This window comes from Rhinatrema bivittatum, chromosome 5, assembly GCF_901001135.1.
Source record: "Rhinatrema bivittatum chromosome 5, aRhiBiv1.1, whole genome shotgun sequence".
Classification (NCBI taxonomy): Eukaryota; Metazoa; Chordata; class Amphibia; order Gymnophiona; family Rhinatrematidae; genus Rhinatrema; species Rhinatrema bivittatum.
In genome coordinates this window covers 118,099,641-118,123,734 of record NC_042619.1, presented here as the reverse complement: position 1 = coordinate 118,123,734, position 24,094 = coordinate 118,099,641, and the positions used below count along the sequence as shown (strand labels likewise).

Below are 24,094 nucleotides of genomic sequence, written 5' to 3'. Positions count from 1 at the left end.
GTGTAGATCATCATCTTAGGATCATTCTTAGGCTGGCCCTAAAGAACTGAATCTTTGCAGAAGAAACATTAGCAAGGGACATACTGTAATCTTCAGTATTCTGAAGTGCTCCAGGAGGAGAACTCAGAGTGGGGTGCAGAGATCCCTTGTACCAATCCTAAATCCTCAGAACTAGAAGTTATGCATGTCTGAGGCCTGTGAGGGCTTGAAAGCCCAAGTACCCTACAACATCCTTCTTGTTGATCCTTTACAAAGTGTCACAAACACCAAAGATTCTGATATTTAAAGAAAGCCTTTTGTGTGTCTATACTCCATTGGAGAAACCTGATTATACATTATCCATCAAATTTTATCTCCAGAACTATTTTCTCTTTTACATGACTTAGGTTTAAACTTTAATGTGTTGAAAGCTCCCTCCACTGCTTTAGGTAAGTAGATGGGATATCTCTCTATTCTCTTCTGGCTTCTCATCATCCTGTTACTGGTTCTGTGAGACTGACTTTCAGCATTGGCCGTCTTTGAAGCTTCCACCGAGCATCTCCGAGGGGTTCGTAGTATCCAGTTGGAATGTAAGCTGTGTTCACTGCTGCTGGTAGCAACTGAAAACCAAATGAAGAAAACATTAGGAAACAGGAGCAATCGACTTGGGAAAGTGTAACTTCACAATGGTCAGGGAAAAAGACCTGAGTCAGCATAACCCAAAGAAAAGCCAGAATGAATTGCTTTCTTAAGCCGTGTAGCATATGACAAGCAGAGGGTTCATAAATGGCTCCAGATTTCCAAGACAGGTTGATCCAGTCCTGATTTTACCACACTGCCTGCAGGGACTTGTAATTCTGATGATCCTATTCATTTCCCTAAGAAAAACTAGATTACAAGTTCATATAGGCAACTGGATAAAATCAGGACTGGACTAGCCTATCCTGTAAATATGGTGTCAGTTGCCAACCCTAAACAAGCATGATGTAAATGAAGGTTCCTACCTATTTGGGACAAAATCCTAGGTAACCCCTCTCCCCCACTTCAAGAGAGTCACACTTCCAAGCCCTGCTCAGCACACATCCACTCACTGTAGGGTTGGGGACATGGGCTTTGTGATGGAGACAGGCTTAAAGGTGAATTTTCAAAGCCCAATGCATGCATTAATTAGGGAGATGCACAAAAATGTCAGGTTCGTGCATTTTAAAAGCCACCGCAATATGCGTGTATCTCCCAGAGCGTGCACATCTTGGAAGTTTTCAAAAAGGAGAAGGGAGTAGGCATTTTGGGGTGTGAACCTGAGACGTACGCATAAATACTTACACAATCCTGCACGCTCAAATCTTTACTTCTGCTATAGATGATGTGTAAGTTAGAAAATAAAGAAAACTAGGCAGATCTGTGGGGTTTTAAGGGTCAGGGCTAACTGGGGGGGGAGTGAAGGCTATTAAACAAGGGTATTTTGGAGAACCTATTTCTTAACTAGGTGAACTAATCAATGGCGTCAGAGTGCGCCCCTTTTAAATCCCCTGATTTATGGAGCAGAAGTGAGATTTGTGCCCACTTAAAATTTGGCACACAGCCAGGCTAATTTATAATGTGCATATGTTTCAGGCTGTGTGTGTGTGAAAGAGAGAGAACCTTACCATAGTGCCTCCTCCCTAGAAAGGTATTTTTTGTATCCCTATGGGAGGCCCACCTAGTAACTCGAGGTGAGGGTTAAGTATTAGTGTAGGGGGTTAGGGGCCACTTTCACATTCAACATGAGACGTACGAACAGAACAGTGGTCTGTTGTGAAGATTTGATGACCTACGGAGTGAGGAAACTCACTCCAAGATGAGATTTGTGCAATGTTCTCTCCACCTAGCTTGATGGACTCTCTACCTGGGTAACAACAAGCTAGGTGGAGAGAACATTGCACAAATCTCATCTTGGAGTGAGTTTCCTCACTCCGAAGGCCAACAAATCTTCACAAGAGACCACTGTTCTGTTCGTACGTCTTATGTTGAATGTGAAAGTGGCCCCTAACCCCCAACACTAATACTTAACCCTCACCTCGAGTTACTAGGTAGGCCTCCCATAGGGATACAAATGGGTAACCAATAGAGATGTGAATCGGAACCAAAATCGGTTCAGATTTCAGTTCCAATTCACATCTCTATAGATGTGAATCGGAACCAGAATCAGGTCGGATTTCAGTTCCGATTCACATCTCTAGTAACCAACGCAGAGACTAGAGAATAGGAGAAATATGATCTCTGGATCTTGCCTTAACTAACAGCCTTGACGTAGCTTTTTGAATGTGCTGCAGCCAAATTACATTCTATATAGGAAACACCAAATCTAAGCAATTGTAATAATCTAAACACAACATAATAATAGGATATGGAATATTCGCAAAATCCAACTGATCAAAAAAAATAAAGAATCCTCCTTAATTGCTTCATGGAATAAAATACAGGTGTAACTTCAGGCTCACTTACTTATGCCTGCATGTGCTGAGTTATGCATGCTATGGAAAATTACCCTCCCTGTGTAGTCTATCTTTAAACCACACAATTTGTGACATGGTTTTTTCGTTCTTCAGTTTTTTGAGAAAAGAACAGTAGGTTGTTAGAGAGAACCAAGAGTCATCCTTGCCCTCCTGTTCGCCACCTCCAGACTCTCCCTTCACAGATAAGTGTCTGGCCAATAAAGCATTCAGCCATAAATTACATTTCCTGAAACTAGGCAAAAATGACAATTTCAGGAAATGATAAATATTTTCATGTTAACATTTATTACCTTATACTCCCCTTGACCTTGACCACTGCTTGATCAACATCTTTTATATGGAATTCTCCAGTTTCAGAGGGATTGTGGATAATAATTCTTCAGGAAAGTATGTCATGAAACCCATCCTTCAAAATACCACATATTCTAGTTTAAAAAATATGTTGTATTTAGACAGGCCTTTATTCGTATACTCTTTAGAAAGAGAAAAGAGGTTAGCTAATAATGAGGTATCATGAATTTTTGTGGCCAACTGCGTATTTCTGCTCTGCATAGTGATCTGTACAGTAAGGCATCCTGACACAAATAATATGTCCTAAAACAAGACAAACCAAAGACTCCAGGGATGGGTTTGTCGTCATGCAGCTTTTTTCACATATTTTTTCTTGAATTAGTTTGTTACTGGAGAACACTGTATTTCTACATTTGCTTCACTTCACGAGAAAAAGTACTATTGTCTGTCTTTTGATATTAATGAGCTTTTTATACACCACTTAGTTCAATATATTTCTTATTAACGATCTATACATTTTAATGAATAAATAATGGAGATCTAGCCCAACTCCACCAGCAGTCATTCAGCATGCGACCTGCTCTTTTCCCCCTGTGAAAAAAAATGGTTTGAACAATAAGGCACATGATGCTAGTTACATTTTCTTAAAATATACAAAGAGGGGGGGGGGGGCAAGATGGCAGCATGAGCATGGATGTGCTAAGCTGCTCCTAAGTTTTTCCTCATTACCTTTTTCTTTTAAATTCCATCAAAAAGAAAAGCAAGGTCTGTATCTTTCCCCCAGATCCTTCATACTTGCCAAGTCAGCAGCCTATTACAATCTTCATATCCCTGGGAATAACTGTACCCCAGGGGGAAGTAATCCCCATTGTGGTTTGAGATAGAGGAATGCTGGTATTGCTAGGGGACGAGGCTTCTCTTAGCCCTCTGGATCAGTTTCCACCACTGGTTGTGAGAGACAGTGTCTTTCACGGTTGGTTGAGTCACAGGCTGACACCGATAGTTCAACATTGGTGGTGCAGCCCCATGAAAACTTGATCCCAGCATTTCGAGCTTTTTTTTTCGCCTTTGGAGAAGAGGCAAGTCTGGTCTTCTTCACCAGTGATGGTTGTTGGAGGCTTCATGGACAGTCCGGGTTCCTTTTCTGCTTCTTCTGTCACTGTGGAGTTGCTGATTTCATTGGTGAGTCTCTCTCTAAGTTATCTAAACTGTCGGTGGTTACTTTGGACTCCCTATGGGAGCTGACAGCCAGTTTTGGGACAGCCATTCAAACCTACTCATCCAAAGTTTGTTCTTTGACTGTTAAACTAGAGTCCATTGGTAAAAAAAAAAAAACATGAAGATCTTATTGCAGAGGCAAAATAAGATTTCTGGGCTTGTGACTGATATTAAAATATTCAAAGCTTTAATGCCTCGGTGGTCAAGGACAGAATTGCCCTCTCCAGACTGACTGAGTCTTGGAGAATCAGTATAGGCAATTTTAATCTGCAGTATATTAATTTTCCTAAAATAATGGGAGAAACTCCTTATATGACTCTGAAGAAGTATTTCTTGGAAATTTTGAAATTTACACCAGACCAAGTTCCATCTATTAATAAAGTTTTTTCTCTACCTAGGTTTCACTCAGCTTTGCCACAAGGTTAGTCTGGTTATGTTTCCTTTGAGTTTAATCTCACAAATTTTCTGTTGAACTCTGGACTGGAGGTTATAGAACGAGCTACACTTCTTGTATTGTTTGTTATGTAACAAGACTTTAGTAGGGTCATGAAATTATATTTCAGGAACTTTGGTTCTTTCTTTTATGGCCAAGTGTTGTGTTTCCTGATATTCCAAAAACATCTCAGGAATGGAGGGGCTTTCTCTCTTTGAGACAGGAGGCTATTGCTCTTGGTATTTCCTTTAAGCTTCGCTATCCCTGTAAATGCATTTGTTATGTTTTGTAAAGTGTGAACCCTGGGCCGAGGTGAGAGGTGTCTCCGCCCACAGGGAGGAGCCCTGTGAACCTCACTGTCCGTAGGCTCGGCTTCAGTGATGTCAGACACAGTTGTGGAAAAGAGTCTTTATTCAAAGAAGAGAAAGGCACAACCCATGGAGCGGGAGATGTAGTAAAGTACAGTTCAGAGCAGAGGGTATACCCAAGGATGGTACCTCAGATGAGAAGATCCGGGAGTGGCCCGCGGAGTGGGGTATGCTGGAGATGTGTCTCAGTGGTGGTAATGAGAAGGTAGTCCAAGTTGCAGGAACCCAGCTGAGGTTCCCATAGCGGTGGTGCGTTAATGCCCTGCAGGCAGGATATACCGAGTGGTTCCTTCTGGGATGAAGCGGTAGTGGCTCGAGGCATGAGGTACACCATAGAGAATCCCACAATGAGGCTTAGTAGTAGAAGTCCGTAGAATAAAGTACTCACAAGAGGTAGTTCCAGGAGAGGTCCCGGGGAGCGGGACAGATAGTCCAAGGCGGAAGGTCCTCCGAGGAGCAGATAACCAGAGACGAAGTAGGTCCCCGAGGAGCGGATATCTAGAGTGTCTCACGCCAACGTAGAATCTGGAACCGGAAGTCCAAGGATGAGCGGAATTCAGCAAGAGGGAACTCCTTGCTAACTCGTCACAGTGAAGGGCCAGTCAGCTTAAGTACAAGAGACAGGTGATGTCATCCAGAGGGGACGCCCCCGAGGTTCCCACCATGATGTGTACAAAGGTGGCCCATGCGCATGCGCGCCTAAGTAATTCCTGGAACAAGATGGTGGTCCCAGGAACGCCAGGCTGGTCGACGGTGGCTGGTGGAGGCTGCCATTCTTCCAATGGATGACAATGCAGCAAAGAAACAGGTGAGCATAAGTGGTCACAGCCATCTGCGACCGGGCATAACAGCATTATTAAGATTGCTAATGAATGTTTTGTCTTTTTTGTACCTGACCAATTGAAAGCTTTTCTGGACTCTAGGAAGTCTCCAGTAGTGTCTATTACCCCTAGTTGAGTCCATCACTGATGCTATTACATAAAGCTATTCATCATGTGATGCCTTTTTTCCTTTTATTGAGTTCTTTATATTTCCTCCTGTTCTTTCCAACTCTTTCTGAAAATTGATTTTCAGGATGGATAGGGAGTAATATTTTTGTTTTGTTTACTGTTTTTCCTTTTTTTTTGTTACTATTTTGTGGATCCTTATATGTTTCATTATATACAAGAAAGTTATAGAAAGATACAGACAATTACATTTAAATAAATATAAAATTTAAAAAAATACACAAAGAGAGGGTTTTAGGGTTGAGTGTCAGTTCTTTCAAACCACTCCTTTCCCCATCTCAAAAAATATTTGTACCCACAATTCCACCAAAACTGGAGCATTATTACTGAACAGTTCTGTCTGCATTGTTGCTCTAGTTCAAGAGGGATTATAGGCAATAAAATCTTGAGAGGAAAGATGTCTCACTTATTTAAAACATTCATATTTAGTGTAGTTTCTAAAAAATATAAAATGAGCTTGAATATCTTATTATTCAGTTGTTGTATTCATAATTTCACAAAGCAAAAAAAGAGATGCTGTTCTACGATGGCACCTGTGACTTCTAGTCTATAAAACCCGTGACTGAGGTATATGGCAACCTCATCAAAGTTATGTTTGCTGAAACTAAATGTTTTGGGGATGGCAATTATTTACCTTTTAACATTCTATTACCCATAATCCCCCTTGTTCTGAAACATTATTCCTGAAAAGCATTTTTTGACACAGCAGTGTTCTTGTCCTCTTTTAGGATTCTAGTTCAATTTCAACCAAGACTGGGCTCTGGTATCATGAATCTTCATTTACATCAACCTGGAGAATTTTTTCCCTGTTTTATATCCCCTCCCAATTTATTTTAGTCCAATCAATGTAGTGGCACTCCTCAGCCAAGGGCCACGGCACCAAATTGAAGGCCTACGATATAGGGTTCATAGGCCCTCAGTTTGGCCACTAGATATCACCATTGCATGATGACTGTGTCTTCCTGCTACCGGGAACTCTGGGCGCTGACTCCCCAGTATCTCCAGCCCCGACTGACCTGGGGAGTGGAAGGCCCGAGCTGGGAAATCAAAACTCAGATCCTTCTGCTTAGGAGCAGACCGCACTGGCACTGAGCCACCGAACCAGTGCCACTGGAAAATGCTCTGCCAGGTCAAGACCATTCTGAGCAAGCGTCACTGCCTGCGCACACAAGCTTTATCTAGACCAGCAAAAGTCCTTGTTATGCTGAAAAAAATAAAATACTGTTTATCCTGAAACACATGAAAGAAAAAGATGTATATTTTTTATTTATAGCCCGCTTATCATATTATTATTGTGATTTGAAAATTGTAGTTAAAAAAAAATCAGCTCCCCAAAATAAAGTACCATTTCTTTGACAAAAGTAATTTAACTTTGACAATGGACCAAGAGCTTTGGGCTGTGATTTACAGTTAGTGTGCTAATATGTAGAACCTGCGCTTACCATCAAAATCAACATCAACATTCTGTTGGTCTATTGCTGGAATTTTCAGTCTGCGCTCTGCATCCAAATCTGCAATGATGGTGTCGAAGTAAGCTATTGCATCTATTATGTCTGAAGCAGGCCGTGAATCTTTTCCTTCACTGGTTCCCTGATGAAAACATTAATAAGAAAATGAAATAAACTGGGAGTGATTTATCGACAGTTATCTATGTCGGGGGTAGAATGGGGGAAATCCCTGAATAAATCAAGCCTGTTGCAAAAATTCAATTTGTACTGCAGTTGAGCAATGACCATAGTATGTGTATACATCTTTTGTACCGTATCCGTTTTTATAGACTTTGGCAATCGTTGCCCAACAGCGTGACCATAATTTTCTTGGCAGGATATTGTAGTGGTTTGCCATTGTCTTCTCTAACCTACAGCACCCAGTATTCCTAGGTGATCTCCATCTAAAAAGCAACCAAGCCCAATTCTTTTAGCTTCTGATATCTGGGAGGTTTGTTCTCACTTAGGTTAGTATTACAACAGCATATGTAAAGTTAACAAAATGGGGTTGAAATAATGGTACACTATGATCTCTTTTGGGGGTTGGTGCTGCGGTTTTATTACTTTCAAAATTAAAAAAGGTTGATGAAGGGAGAAGTATAAAATAGAAATACCTAGTTATTAGATTATCAGGCTAGGAACCAGAAGTCTTAAGTTCAAGACCTCCTTCTGCTACTCTCCATGATTTTGGTCAGTTTACTTGAACTCCTGCTCCCCTGCCAATGGATTTATTGTGCCTGTGTGTAATTTGATATATAGGTGTCATACAAATGCCTCAATACTGAAATATGTGTTGAAAAGAGAGTTTCCCTTTCATATATATTTCCTAAATAATCAGATTCCCAATAATCCTGTTTGGAAAAAGTCTTTCTTTATATGTGTAAACCCCCTTCCTCGAAAGGGCACCAGAGTTTGACTTCAGGGTGAAAAGCTCCCACTTTAAGGCCCTACTGGTGCAAGCAAGACTTTACATGTGGCAAGTTTTAAAGTCAACAAGCAGCACACAAATGGCTATCATTCCAAGGAATTTTTTTACTCAGACATAATACAGTCTCAGAGATAATTTGGCAACAAGCACACTTTGTGTTCAAGGAATCCATGCTTCACACAATTCACAATAGCTTTATAAAGAAAACAATAGGCACACTAATATCCTGAGCAACTATAGACCAGTTTCAAATTTACCATTAATGGCAAAACTAATAGAAAAAACTATCCAAAAACAGCTAGCAGAACATTTAGATAACAACAACATACTGTATCCCTCAAGGTATGGATTCCGCAAACATTTCAGCACAGAAACATTACTAATTTTACTGACAGATAACATTATGAGAGGATTTGACAGTGGAAAACACTATATTATTGTGCTATTAGACCTGAATTAGCTTTTGACACAGTAAATCATGTTATACTATTAAAAAAACTAGAAGAAATAGGACTACATAACAACACAATTGCCTGTTTCAAATCTTATCTAAGTAACAGATTCTTTCAGGTACAGATCAAAAACGTAAGGTCAGAGAAAATAAGTCTACAAACAGGAGTACCACAGGGATGAGCTCTGTCCGTGATGCTCTTTAACATTTACCTGCTTCCACTGTGCCACCTATTGGCAGGCCTGTGAATCATACATTACATATATGCTGATGACATACAACTAATTCTACCCATTCATGACACAATCGAAAAAACATTAAATCTAGCAAACATGTACCTAGACATAATTAAACAAATACTAAACCAAATGGAGCTAGTTATTAACATCGAAAAAAATGAATTCCTACACTTAGAATGAAAAAACATTGAGATTATTCAAAATCCAATTATACTAAAAAAATAATCAGAAAGTTGAATTAGCTGAGAAAGTACGGAACCTCTGTGTTATAATTGACACAGAACTCAGCCTTAAACAACACATTTAACTAAAAGTAAAAGAAGGATACGCTAAACTTATGTCCTCAGAAGGCTTAAACCTTTACTAACAACAAACCTTCGAACAGTTCTTCAAGAACTAATATTCGCAAGTACTGACTACTGCAACTCACTGTTTCTGGGATTACCATATACAACTATAAGACCGCTCCAAATTCTACAAAACTCTGCCGCAAGAATACGTACTGGCAAAAGAAAAAGAGATCACATTACTGAAACACTAGCAGAATTACACTGGTTACCCATAGAACAGAGGGTACAATACAAAACACTATGTACAATATACAAATTAATTAATGACGAAAAAGCTGATTGGCTGAACACAGCACTGCATGTTCATGTCCCACAAAGAAATCTTAGATCGGCCAATAAAGCCCTCCAAACTGTACCTTCGGTTAGGACAGCAAGATTGACTCAAGTTAGGGAGCGGGCACTATCCTTAGCAGGACCGATACTATGGAAAACCATGCCCCGCAAGATTAGATTCCAGAGAAATTTCAAACTTTTAAAAAAATGTTTAAAAGCCTGGCTTTTCAAACAAGCATTTTATAGAGAACAATGAATTGGAAAACAAATAAAGCAGGCAGAAGAACATCAACACACAGCTAAAAATTTGTGCGTAATTTATTATTTTATTACCTCACAGCATTAGATAAAATATACAGTGAAAGTACTATACATGTAAGTTAATCTATTACATGTATAAATGGATAAGATTCATGTCACTTATCAAGTAGTCTTTATTTTGAAACTATGTAACCGAAACCTTATTGGCACTTTGATAGAATTTATTACCCGATTTTGACATTACTATATGTGCCTATCTGTAAACCATTGTGATGGTATATAACTTAACAATGGTATAGAAAAGATTTTAAATAAATAAATAAACACAGTACAATTCCACATTCAGACAGAGACAGTGACTCTTTACCATTGTATCTCTACTGCTTAGTGACCTGGTGCAGTTGGGTACATTCACTTTGCTATTGTGCCATCTCTAAGCACACGGTATAACTCAGGAAATTGTTCTCTGGGGGGTAGATTTTCAAAAAATGCGCGTTCGCGTACTTTTGTTGGCGCACCAGCCGCGCAGCCTGCCTCCGTTCCCTCACCTTCCCCTCCCTTCCTCAACCTAACCCACCCCCCCCCCGGCCTTATCTAAACCCCCCCCCTACCTTTCTCCACGGATTTACGCCTCCCAGAGGGGCGGTTCCGGAGGGCGCGGCCACGCCCACGGACCGCCCCTGGCCGAAACCACGCCCCCGGGCCCATCCACGAAACGCCACGTCCCGCCCCCAAAATGCTGCGTCGATCGGCCCCGCCCCCGACACGCCCCTGTCAAAAAACCCCGGGACTTACACGAGTCCCAGGGCTCTGCGCGCGCCGGCAGGCCTATGGAAAATAGGCGCGCCGGCGCGCAAGGCCCTGCTCACGTAAATCCAGGCGGATTTACGCGAGCAGGGCTCTTAAAATCCACCCCTGGGGGTTTAACCTTGGTTCGCTAGATCCCTCGATTTACTACCCATGCAATTACCTTCACACTGCTAGCTCCCCACTTACCACACATTGTCTCACAGTAGTGGAGCCCACTTCCATAGAGCAACCGTCCTGCACACATCATTTTTGCTAGATAATTCTGCATGAATTTTTATACATCAGTCCCTTAACATTAAGGGCCCACACTTGAATAGTCATGTCAATTTAGATGTGTGAAAAATATTTAAGGCTAGAAGTGTTGTGGGGGTCCCCCTTTATCAATAATATCTAAAAGCCATGAGGTATGTTTACCCAAGCCACCCTCCCTAATTTCCCATAACAATCTGTCCACCTCTTCCCTCTTGTGGACCACTTCCAACATTGGGGGTCAATCACTCATACGAGAAGTCTGTCCAACCCCTTCATCCCTCCACCCCCAAGATAAGATAAACATTAATATAAAAACCAAATCTTGCAACTAAAAGCACATAGTAATTTCATAATAATCATACCATCTTTAACGGTCAACTCTGTCTGTGATTAATAGGACAATGTTATTTTGGACGTGTACAAGAGAGGACCTGGCGTGCGCGCGCGCATACCTAGGTTATCCCAGATTCAAGATGGCAGATAGGATCACCCATGCCATCCCGGGGACGCCGGGGAAAGCAGCGTTTGCAGGCGGAGGCCACCATTCGTCCAAGAATCGCTGGTACAGGGAAAAAAGAGGTGACCATAAGAGGTCACAGCCATCTGCGACCGGGAGCAACATTTACTTTTCATGAAATCATATCTGCATTAATGTTGTAATTTGCATTGAGCTGCCTCATTTTCCTATGCAATAGCCTCATTATCCTTTTTCAAGCATGCATCTACTGATATCAATCCATTATTTAAAAAAGTAGCGAGAACACATTGAGTATCCTGAGACCATGATGTCTACACAGTTTAAGGTTAAGAAGTTAAAAATGCCTGCCCACACTTTCCACAGTGCCTCACCTACATGCTCACTGAAACAGTTGTTCACTCCAGCTTCATAGGTGTCAATGGGGAAAACTCCAGGATTCATACACACAGAATAAAAGGGTTTATTACAATCACAAAAGAAACCTACAATGCATTGGCAAGCTGCTGGGCAGAGAGACTGCTGGAATGCAAGATCAGCATGTGTCCAAATTAATAAAAACAAACAAACCCTTTTTTATCAATATAATCTGTATTCTGATTCACAGCTTTCCTCTCAATGAAGGAACTACATTCACAGTGCACAAACCCCACACCTTTCTATTAATCACACCGTGCAGTCCTCGACTCCCGCAATATCATCATGGTATCATAATCTTACAACTCTCTTCCACTCAGGCCAGCAAGCTTAGGGACACTGACTGGAGCCTCCCCTATCACGTACAAGGGCTCCATTACTACATCCCCCAATAGTCATGCCATAATATAAGATATCCTTTATCCAGCTGACTTCTGCAAGTAACCTGCCACCTTCTTCCAAAAAAAAATGTTGTACATATTGACTGTCATATTGCTTTTTTCATGGCTAAGATGCCTTGCATTCATTCTGCTTTTGCTGATCTGAACAGGGATGTATGTCAGTACTCCTGGAAGGAACCATGCTATGCACCAACCAATGGACATATTTAGAGGCCAAACTCTTGTTACTACCTCCCCCTCACCATCACCACCCCTGACACACACACACACACACACACACACACACACACAGTTCTTTATAGCCTGCTGTTTAGAATCACTAATAAGCACTTGATGCCTGTCAGCTGTTCCTGGCCAGTACATACAGTCGTGGCACTATTACTGGCATCAGTTATTTGAAAATACCCCAGTACCATGGCTGCCAAAGAAATATATTTTGATGTTTCATAAAAGTGCTTTCTGGATTTTATTTTCTCCCTATTATGGAATGAAAGGTACATTACAAGCCTTCCACCTGATTCAAGACATTACATTCTTATTTGTGCAGTATTGAGTTCTTCGTGTGGGGTACTATTTCAGCAAGGTTAATGGTCCATCTCAGAGTATTAAGTTCTTATTTCCTCCTCTAACTGAGAACATTACCTAGCAATAAATATCATCGCCCATAAGTATTAATGCTTAACATACAATTTAACATGCAGCTAAAAGTATAACATCCCAAGGCAAAGGCAAATAACTTCATGCAGACTGGATATGTGAGGACATTCATCTACAAAGATTCCACACAGAGAGGCTTCAGGCACTTACAGTGTGCTTGCTGTAGGAAAGAAGGGAAATGGGATATAATAGGTATATTCAAATATTTAACAAGTTTTACTAAAGTACGGAAGGTGCAATTTGCCATAGAAAAATGAATTCATGGACAAAGCGTCACAGTATGAAGCTGAAGGGAGAAAAGCACAGAAGAACTTCTTCTTTACTGTGAGAGTGATATCAGCAGAGGTGGTTGAAACCAATAGCGAGACAGAATTTAAGCATGCTTGGGTCAGAAATAGAAGGCAGTAAATTAGAACAAAGTTAAAAAAAAAATGTGATAAAGAAATTGGGGCAGAGGCCTGGGTGTTGGTTTTAAATACCAGAACTAGTATGGTCATCTGTCTAGAATGATAGAGAACCAAAGAAGGAATACATTAAAACTGACTTGAGTAAAATGCAATGTCCTGCAGGTAATCAAATTGGGATATATTATTGGCTACGGCAGTGTAAATAGGACAACCGGAGAGAGTGAATGAACCAATTGGTCCTTATTTGCATTCATCTACTATGTTACTATGTTACCTACCTTAGAAGGTCCTTTAGAGGAAGGTAAGAGCTTTTTTCCTTCTTTAGAGAAATTGGTAGATATAGGGGGGAGTGCTGATGTTGCATTCATAGATTTTAAGTTATGGAGGCTGTTGAGATACTTTTTCCTCAAAGCCAATAGGTCCTGGAGGTACTGCAAACAGTCCCGGGTCTTGGAGTACATCCATGCTCTATCTTCCTCTTTGTAACGGTAGCAGCCTGATGACTCAATGCTGGTGGTACTTTTGTATTTTTTTAGAGATTCACTGGATTTCTGCAGCCCCTCTCCAATCACGTACATGGAGGTACTGCGCACCAGCCGCACGGCAGAGTTTGTGCCATCATAGAGAGAGCTGCCATCAGTCAGATTGCTGCTTTGGGAATTGGGATGAAATATAGAATGGATCTTTCTGAGCATAGTGTTTCACTTTTCTTTATGTCGTGTGGCTGTTAATCCTCTTCACTCTCAGTTTCTTGGTTTACGACAAGCATCCATATCCGTCGCATTGAATGGAAAGCAAGTGGTAATGAAGTATTTCTTACCAAATTTTAGAAGGAATGAAAATGCCTAGACTTATAGCAGGATAGTTGTTTAGAAATATTGCTCTAATTGAAGATTTTAAAGTCCGCCTTTGTTTCATTAGTGTTGATGAAACAGTGTCCTTAAGTACGCAATTATGTTAAACTCTCTTCCTCTGGTCTTTCATGCAATGATTCCCAAAGTAGAATGATCAAGCTAAGGGAGCACATTTTCTTTGAAATATTTTCTTTTGACTTGATTTCAGTCTCAGCCATGCACCACGCTAGGACTTTGTCTTACCTTCTTCTGTTTTTAAGTAATGTTAATTGATCGGGTTTCTAATAGCACTGACCATGGAGCCGATCCATTTGTAGCATTTCAAGCATAATTTAAGTGATGAGGAAAGAAATAAGGGGATTCTTAACGGGGAAAATGATTGTGTGTGTGTTGTTGAGAAGGTATTCCAGTAACAGCAGATCAAAGATAACGCAGAGTTGGAGAATTATTCCACCCCTGACTACCCGAAAGGTTCTTGTGTTACACACTATGGTAACAGAGATGGTATAGAGCTATCTGATAACATATCTTTGTTCTGAGTGCAGTGGGCTCAAATATCCAGATCCTTTTTGGCATTCCGAACAAAAGATTCATCAGAAAACAGAGGTTACAAAATAAAACAGTATTGAAAATGTTACTCTGTCTAAAAATAATAGAATTTATTAGTGAAGTATATTCATAACATATATTTAGAAGAAACACCTAAATACTTACAGTTCGATCAGCTTACTATACAAAGGTCAGCCAAATAATGCCTAACTATGACTTGGTAATCACTAAGAATTTGATTCACACTCACACAGGACAGAAAATGTAATGTCAAAATGCATTTGCCATGTTGGGTGAAAATATTCATAGCTTATGTTGGAAAAGGCTGCCAAAGGGCCCTGTCTATCTCAGAAAAGCCCCCTTCATGCAGGTTTAAAGGCCTCTATAATATAGAGTCATTACAATTTGAATAAGTCTCACTATTCCTTTTCTGACAGATGTTGCTATCAGCAACATCTGAAAAAGGATGGAGAAAAAGCTCACAGAATGTGGATGTGCATCGTGTGATACAAATGAGCCTGTTTGTTTTGTTATCAAATGAAACAAATTTGGCACCAGAAAAGCAAAAATGTTAGTGCACTCTATCTGCAATACGTTACTGGAAATGAGCAAAAATTAAATATAGCCCTGAAAACGAAAAACAAATGGACAAACTGAAAATGAAACTTTTAGCTGTGCACATCCCTAGCACAGAGCATGTTCATAACTTTATAGTGGCATGAACTAAGAGTAAAAAGCTAAAAACACTTGCCAACAATTCAGTAACCACTAAGTCTCATTTAAATATGCCCATTCAGGGCCGGTGCAAGGGGATTTGGCGCCCTAGGTGAGCCTTCTCCCTTGCACCCTCCCCACCTCCTCCTCCACCCCGGTTGCACCGCCACGTTTATAAAATGCAGATTGCGTGCAGATGCATCACATACATGTGTATATGCGCTTTTTTGCACATGCAGGCTTTTGAAAATGTACCTGTTAGTTTAGTGTATTCAGCCAGGTTGGGCAGGCACACTCAGAGGGAGCCTCTCACTGTCCAACAGTGGCATGGGGTGGCATGGGGTGTTTTCTGGTGTTAACAATCAAATTAACAATTGTGCTGCATCATAGTGCTGCATCATAGTTTTGTAATCCATACAGGTATGAACCCGAAGAAAACAACAAAGCAGATATGGTTAGGCATAGGAGGTAGATTGTAGCGGCCATCTAGGTTGATGATGTGGTCTTATGATCAAGCTCTGGCAATCAAGTGGTAGAGGGGAACAAGTGACTTTATCCCCAAAGGTAAGATGACATGGAGCTAGTTGTAGAGGTAGAGGTATCTAAGTCCATCATTTGGAGGAATAGCAGCAGGGTGAACCCACATGGTCTGTGATATCCCAGAGGTTAGGAAGAGCGGCTGAAACTCTAGAAAAATTATTCTACTCCAGGTTGATTGGAGTTAAAATATATAAATGTTTAAAAGACAGCCAGACCTTTTGATCAATAAGAGAATCTCATTTTTCAGGAGGTTTTCTTCAGAACTGATGATTACTAGATAAAAAAAATAAGTAGGACAAATCTACTTGATTTCTGTCACAAACATGGCTGAACAGCCCAGTTCTAATAATCACATCTAAAATTTAAATCACAAGCAAGTTTACAAATTTTCTCAAATTTTTTTTTTACCATAGAAGTTAATAGTAAACTGTATCCCAGGGATTTACTATTGTTTTGCTAGTATACTTTTCTTTTACAGCTTTGGTTCTTCCTGTCTGTCTCTCTCTCTTTATCTTTGTAGGTTATTTTAATGTTTTTGGTCAGACATAACTATTGTTTTCCAATGAGCTCAAATGTCCAGGTAACAGCCTCAGTCTTCAGGTCCAGCGGTGGTGCTACAGATCTGGCATTCTTCCCTTGAGTCGTGGTCCACGGTCTTCTCTCTCTCTGGTTGCCTACCTCCCTAACATAATGAAATCAATAACAAATCCTGCCTACACTCACGTGACTATCTTCCGCTATCTAAAATGTGAATGTTTCCTATTGATTCAGGATGCGTGACACTGGAATGCTAACTAAAATAAAATAAAAAATATATTTGTCACTGCCATGGTTGTTTCTCGGTTGTTTCCCTATATGCTTGCACTCAAAAGTTCCATGCTCACATATTTACACACAGGCTTATATGATGTGGCAGTACTCTTGAATCAGTAAAAACAAATTTCCTTTCTGTTACAGAAATCATTTTTCTTTCAGGAGAGCTTCCCTCTATTCCGGGAAACGTTGTTCATTAATTTCTTAGCTTTTCTCTCAAAGGTTCTCTATTTTTTCAAAAGCAGCCTTTTTTGCTCTCACTATTAGCTCAGCTGCTTCAGCTATCTTTCCAGGGGTCATTCAGTGCTCACTAACAGGATAATTTTAAAACAAGCGTGTGGGCACTCATGCACACGCATACGGGCACGCAAGTAGACATAAGCTGGAATTTTAAATCATGCACGCATGTATGCACATATGATTTAAAATACACCTACCACGCATATCTGTGTACCTAATTTGAAGCGGTTACTCTAGCAGACATAAAGAGGCAGATATTTAGAGGAGCGCGCGCGGGGCACATTAGTGCGCGCAACCTGGCATGCCCAAATGTACACCCGATTTTATAACATGCATGCGCTGCCGCACGCATGTTATAAAATCCGGGATCGGCACGCACAAGGAGGTGCACACTTGTGTACCTTGCGCAGGCCGAGGCCGAGGGGAGCCCCGATGGCTTTCCCCGTTCCCTCCAAGGCCGCTCCAAAATCTCCCTTCCCTTATCTAACCCACCCTCCAACCCTAACTAAATCCCCCCCCCCCCCACCACCTTTGTTTCCGAAGTTACGCGCACCGGCCGGGTGCCGGCATGCCATGCCCCTGCACAGGCAGCTGTGCAGGAGGACTCGGCCCCGCCCCCTGACCGCCACCACGCCCTCAGCCCCGCCCCAGGACCGCCCATTTTGGAAAGCCCCGGGACATACGCGCGTCCCGGGGCTTGCGCACGCCGCCAAGCCTATGCAAAATAGGCTCAGTGCGTGCAGGGGTAGGTTTTCGGGGGTTACGCGTATCCCTTTGAAAATCTGCCCCAAAGTGCATATCTTCCATAAACGTTTGTTGGCTTTAATGCAGGCAGGGAAGCGGATTATAAAACATGCTCGCGTGAAGGCCATTCCCAGTTTTACCCATTACTCCACCCGTTTTCCCAGTCTGTCTTGATGCCATTCGGACTCTTGGTTCTTCATCCTGTATGCCCCCCCATTTGATCTAGACCCCTCACCCATTTGATCTAGGTCTAAACAGAGATTTCTGTATATTTACACCTCATCAGGAGCACTAGTAAATATAAGTGGCTAACAGGTCACTGCACATTGCAGCAGCTGGCTTTAAACTTGTAACTTTTGGACCCACCTCGGAATTCCCATGCCCCTCCCCTTTCCGTCCCCTTTTATTTGCTCGCACACACGTATATGCTCACATATGCAACACCTTTTTAAAATAAACATTGCCTACATTCGACCCGCATACACATGTATAGGGCCCTTTTTGTGTGAGTGACCTTTTAAAAATTCACCTGAAAGGCGGTAATTTTCAAAGGATTCGCGTGCATAAATGTAACATACTATCATAGCAATTTTCAAAAGTCATTTACTCAAGTAAAAGTGCATCTACTTGAGTAAAAGCCAGTTTTACACATGTAAAAGCTTTTTAAAATCAGTCCCTAAGAGGATAACTTTAAAAAGCCTCCGTGCATGCCCCTATGCACATGTATATGGCCATACTCAGATACCCCCCAGTATTTTATAATCTGCGTGTATCATATATGTGCTGATTATAAAATACGCATAAATGTACCCTGCAACATTCAAATGCATGTAAAATATACACTCGAATAGAGACTCAAGTTAGCTAGATAAGTTCCAACTTATCCGGCTAAGTGGCTACTTAGCCAGATACGACTTAAAAGCAGTACTTATTAGGGATGTGCAGCAGGGACGGATTCGTCCGATTCGATATTCATATTCATCGGGACCCAAATCCGTTGCATCCGTTTTCGGGGGACCCCCAATTCATCCATTACTTACATATGGTATTCATTTCCCTTTAAAGTTGATAAAACCCCCATCCCAACCCTTTAAATTTAATTAACTACAACCCCCACCCTCCTGACCCCCCCAAGACTTACCAAAAGTCCCTGGTGGTCCAGCGGGGGGTCCTGGAGCGATCTCCTGCACTCGGGCCGTCGGCTGCCGGTATTCAAAATGGCGCCGATAGCCTTTGCCCTTACTATGTCACAGGGGCTACCGGTGCCATTGGTCGGCCCCTGTCACATGGTAGGAGCAATGGACAGCCGGCGCCATCTTGTGCTAGCTCCAGAAGGAGATGGAGTTAGCAAGCTGTTATGAATCAGTTGCTGAAGACTTCTGGTAGGAAAGGAGTAGCCATCTGTACCAGCGGAGTGCTTGAAGAGGACACTCAGCTGTAGAGGAATGTAGATAGGTGAATCCTTGGGCTGATGGCAGATGACAGCTCCCCCAGAAGGATATCCTGAGAAGGACCACCGGCTAGGCTTGAGTTTGGAGACAGACACAGAATTATTTTATTAGACAGGTAGTAGAACCACCAGAGGTGGCAGTAGTGAGTTGCTACGCCCGGCAGGGCTGAAGTCCCTCAGGTACTGGAACCACAATCCCAGGGTAGCTGAGCTGTAGATAAACTATAGATAGTGAGTAGACAGGTATACTGTGTTCATAGCCAGAACTGGATGACAGATCTCACATAAGGTCTTTAGAAAGCTCTGTAGCTGGAAAGGGTTAGGCCTTCGAGGAGCGAGTATCTGGTTCCAGGGAAAGCTCTGAGAGAGCGATGGTAACTCACAATTGTCTGTATCTGTGATAGCTTCCAGGCAGTAGAGAATCTTCAGAGTGTTCAGGAACATGGGCCCTCGAGGAGTGAGTACTGGTTCCTATTGGCAATCTGAAATAGAGAAAAGAGAGCAAGGCCCCCGAGGAGTGGTTACCCCTGGTAAGTCCGAGGAGGCAGAGTAGCTTAGGTAACGAAACCCTTTGCTAACTCGATCCGTTAGCAATTTCTGAGATCTTTTATATTGGAAGCGGATGATGTCAGTTCAGGGGGACGCCCCCGAGGTTTGCGCCCCTGAGGCTCACGCCCATCATTCGGAGCGCACATGCGTGTGCCCTACCTTTTGTTAAGGAAGATGAGAGACAGGCCTCAACATTGGCAGGCTCTCCCCATCTCTTTGGTAGGGAGACTACATCTCATAAAAATGGTAGAACTCCCAAAATGGCTCTATCTCCTCCAAATGCTCCCGATTTGGTTGAACAGAACGGATCTCCACAATATAAATGGAGAGATCAGGAAATTTATATGGAGAGGAAAATGGGCACGTTTAGCCCTTAAATACCTGATAGGAACAATTCCTGAAGGCGGCCTAGCTTGCTCAAACTTCCAAAAATATAATTTAGTATATATGCTCCATCATATATGAGACTGGCTCCTCGGTACAGAGTACTTCTCCCCTATCTCATACATCCAGGCTTGGCTGGGAGATTGATCCCCAGCATCCCTGATTCAGTTGCGGGCCCACCTCCTCCCATCTGCAAGTAAACATTTTCTGCTGGTAAACTCAGGACAAAAAGCCTGGGCAAATCTATGCAAACTTGTTGGTCTTCCTGGACCTGAAACCCCACCGATGCCTATATGCAGCAACCCCCAGTTTGAACCAGGGCAAGAGACCAACATGTTCCAATATTCGGCCTCTAGGGGACTCCGCCTACTCTCACAAGTGTTTCAACCCCATGTCAATATATTGTATAGTTTCCAGAAACTCCAGGAAAAATACCATCTCCCAAAATCAGTTTTCTATGCTTATTTACAACTCCACAATATGTTTCTATGAGTGGCCTACATTAGACTTGGCAATACAAAGGGAACAACTGGTGGTTATTCTTGGGGTGGGGAAAAACATGCGTTTCTCATGTTCTATGTTCTCTAAATTATTGAAATCCCTACTGGCCACCAAGGGTCTTGAGATAATAGAAAGGAAATGGGAAGCGATTCAGGACATGGCACTTACTGCTGACCAAATCAAACTATATTTTCAACAAACCCTGAGATTACAGAAAATGTCAATCTGAGAGAAATGCAATTTAAATTTATATTCAAATATATTTCACCTCGGCCGCTGCCCATCGCACAGGGATTTGCACCTCTCCTCTCTGTCTCAAATGTAATCTGGAAAAAGGAGATCTTTTTCACAGTTTCTGGACCTGCAAAAAGATTGAGGTATTCTGGACTCACATCCAAACATTCTGTTCCAAAGTGTGCGACCATTACATTCCCTTGGAACCCCAGGTATGGCTTTTGGGCACATACAAGCTAACTCCAAACAGGCTTCCAATCCCTAGTGCGATGTTCGTGGATAAGGCAGGTCTTATGGCTAAACATCTTATCCTCCATTACTGGATTTCGGAGGAGGCCCCGTTTCAACCACTGGATGCAAAAAATGATAAAGTTAGCCACTTTTGAGCAAATGACGGCTAACTCACAGAATGAACAGAAGAAAAATTTGACAACTAGTATTTGGTTACTCTTTAAACAGCATCAATGTTGTCACGCTCTTCCTATTAGTTGATACAGCTCTCACTGCCCAACAAGCCCTATTCTGCGCTGGCCTAGGGGTACCCAATATACATTTCCTTACTTACCGAGGGTGGTCGCAAACTGCAGGTATAGACGTATTGAATTACTGATATTTTTCAGGTTGATTGAGAAATTCTGGTAGATTGTAGACCAATGTACATGTACTGCTAGAAAGGGTGGGTGGGTGGGGACGAAGGGGAGGCCATTGACGTCGAATGTTTGAGAACTCAAATATGTACATCAGATAAAATGGTCTAGTTGTTTGTTAACCAAGGCGTTATCTACGTATTATATTTTAGTAACTTTTTCGATGCTAGGATATATTGATACAAAAGTTGTACCTGGTTCGTTTTCTTTCACAATTTGTATCCTGCATACCTCATTGTTTCTCAGACGAATGTGTATTCTTGTATGTATGCAATGGTCTTTAACAAAAATTTAGTAAACATATATACACAAAAAAAAATGGTATCAGAGCAAATGAGGCCCTTCAATGCTTGAAGACTATTGCTGGACAGTGACAAGAGGCGTTCCATTTAATGAATACACGAGCTAAGCCAAGAAAAGCCAAATAGCCACTAAATAGGGACTAAACTTTGCACATATATTGTATATACATAATAGTTTTTGGCCTTTTGATTCATAATAAATTTTATTTTTATAATCCTTTTGCTGATTTAATTTTCCAAATGTTACATAAACAGGACAGATGAAATATTATTCAACCATAAATACACAAAAAGACCTAAGTTTACAATTTGGGGTAGATTTTCAAATAGCGCGAATTGGCCTACTTTTGCTGGCGCATCAGGCGCAAGCAAAAGTAAGCTGGATTTTAGTAGATACGCGCGGAGCCGCGCGTATCTGCTAAAAACCTGGATCGGTGCACGCAAGGCTATTGATTTTGTATAGCCGGCGCGCGCCGAGCCGCACAGCCTACCCCCGTTCCCTCCGAGGCCGCGCCGATTTCGGAGCGGCCTCGGAGGGAACTTCCTTTTGCCCTCCCCTCACCTTCCCCTCCCTTCCCCTACCTAACCCACCCACCCGGCCCTGTCTAAGTCCCCCCCCCTTACCTTTGTCGGGGGATTTACGCCTCCCAGAGGGAGGCGTAAATCCCCGCGCGCCAGCGGGCCTCTTGCGTGCCGGGACGCGACCTGGGAGCGGGTATGGAGGGCGCGGCCACGCCCCCGGACCGCCCGGGCCGTAGCCACGCCCCCCGTACCCGCCCCCAAAACGCTGCCGACACGCCCCCTAAACGCCGCGACGACCGGGCCCGCCCCCGACACGCCCCCCTCGGAGAACCCCGGGACTTACGCGAGTCCCGGGACTCTGCGCGCGCCGGTAGGCCTATGTAAAATAGGCTCACCGGCGCGCAGGGCCCTGCTCGCCTAAATCCGCCCGGATTTGGGCGGATTTAGGCGAGCAGGGCTCTGAAAATCCGCCCCTTTATGATTAAAACTCTACTATGTATGTATGCACTATCTATACAATAGAAATAGATTTAAAATGTAAAAACTTAAATATCATGAAACAGTAACTAATCAGCTGGTTTAATTCTCATAGTTGAATTCAGCACAGCAACATCAATCATAAATGGCACATTTTATCGCTGAAGCAGACAACTTCTAAAAATTTGTAGACCAGTGCTATTCCCAACCCACATGTCTGGGGCGGGGAGAGTACAGAATATGGAAGGGGGTAATAGTGCACAGCATGCTCCATTGTCTTGCCTACCCTGGTGACGCCTCTGGCTGGGAAATCCTCACTGCCAAAATGGGTTGTCTTCTTGTGATGGGTGGGTCCTTCCTTGCAGAGTGATGCCTCTCTGCCTAGGGGAAGGGGGTGATAAGAGAGGAATGTTTGCTGTGAACTGGGGTGGAGGATGATTTTCAGGGGCTACTTGGGAGAGGGAAATTGTGTCCACCTGGGTTCAGTGGAAGAGGGTATCCCTCAAGCTGGGCCAGTTAGCATGGGGATTTTTGTCAGTAGCTACTAGCTAGTATGCGCATTAGAACCATAGGCATGCTAGTATGGCAAAAAATGCATGCCCACATGGTAAAACATATTGGATAAATGCAGGACCGGCACATCCATTAGGTGAACCATTAGGTATGCAGGATACAATTTGTATCCTGCATACCTCATTGTTTCTCAGACAAATGTGTATTCTTGTATGTATGCGCCGAGCCTTAGGGGGCACCGAAGAGCAGCCATGTGGTGCTACAAGCGTGGCCTATCCTGCTCACGACAAAGAGAAATAGACTGTGTGCTTCTCAGAGCTGCTCACCCAGTCGCACCGAAACAGGTAGGGGGGGCGCGACTGGGGAGGGGGCGCGACCAGGGGGGAGGGGGGCAACCAGGGGGTGCGGCAGCGCAAGGGTTGTCTAGGGCGCCCAATACCCTGGATAAATGCAAAGAAGGAAGTGGAACAGGGCAGCCACATACTTAGGGGTAGATTTTCAAAGAGTTACGCATGTAATATACGCGCGTAACCCTTTAAAAACCCTCCTGTGCGCGCCGAGCCTATTTTGCATAGGCTCGGCGGCGCGTGCAAACCCCTGGACGCAAGTATGTCCCGGGGCTTTGAAAAAGGGGCGGGAAGGGGGTGGGGATGTGGGCGTGGTGCAGGTCCGGGGGCGGGACTGAGGCCTCCGGCACAGTGGCTGTGCCGGGGGTTGGCGCGCCAGCAGCTGGCCGGCGCGCGCAAGATATGCCTGCCAGAGGCAGGCGTAAATACTTAAAATAAGGTGGGGGGGATTTAGGTAGGGCTGGGGGGGTGGGTTAGATCGGGGAAGGGAGGGGATGGTGGGGGGGAGCGGAAGA

The 24,094-nt window shown here is 42.9% G+C and overlaps 1 protein-coding gene across 1 annotated transcript; it reads right to left on the bottom strand.

The window, feature by feature from the left end:
• Positions 1-342: 342 nt before the first annotated feature.
• C5H13orf42 (chromosome 5 C13orf42 homolog) lies at positions 343-13,894 on the bottom strand. The gene is made up of 3 exons (XM_029603171.1): positions 13,478-13,894; positions 7,234-7,381; positions 343-599 (listed from the first exon to the last, which is right to left on the bottom strand). Exons 1-3 carry the CDS (start codon positions 13,892-13,894, stop codon positions 343-345), a joined length of 822 nt encoding a protein of 273 aa, XP_029459031.1.
• Positions 13,895-24,094: the final 10,200 nt, after the last annotated feature.

Coding starts and splice junctions, on each gene's coding strand:
- C5H13orf42 (XM_029603171.1), bottom strand. CDS start 13,894: ATGCTCAGAAAGATCCATTCTATATTTCATCCCAATTCCCAAAGCAGC. Junction 7,382..13,477: donor CCTCTAAAGGACCTTCTAAG/GTAGGTAACATA, acceptor TGTTTTCATCAG/GGAACCAGTGAAGGAAAAGA. Junction 600..7,233: donor TGTTGATGTTGATTTTGATG/GTAAGCGCAGGT, acceptor TTTGGTTTTCAG/TTGCTACCAGCAGCAGTGAA.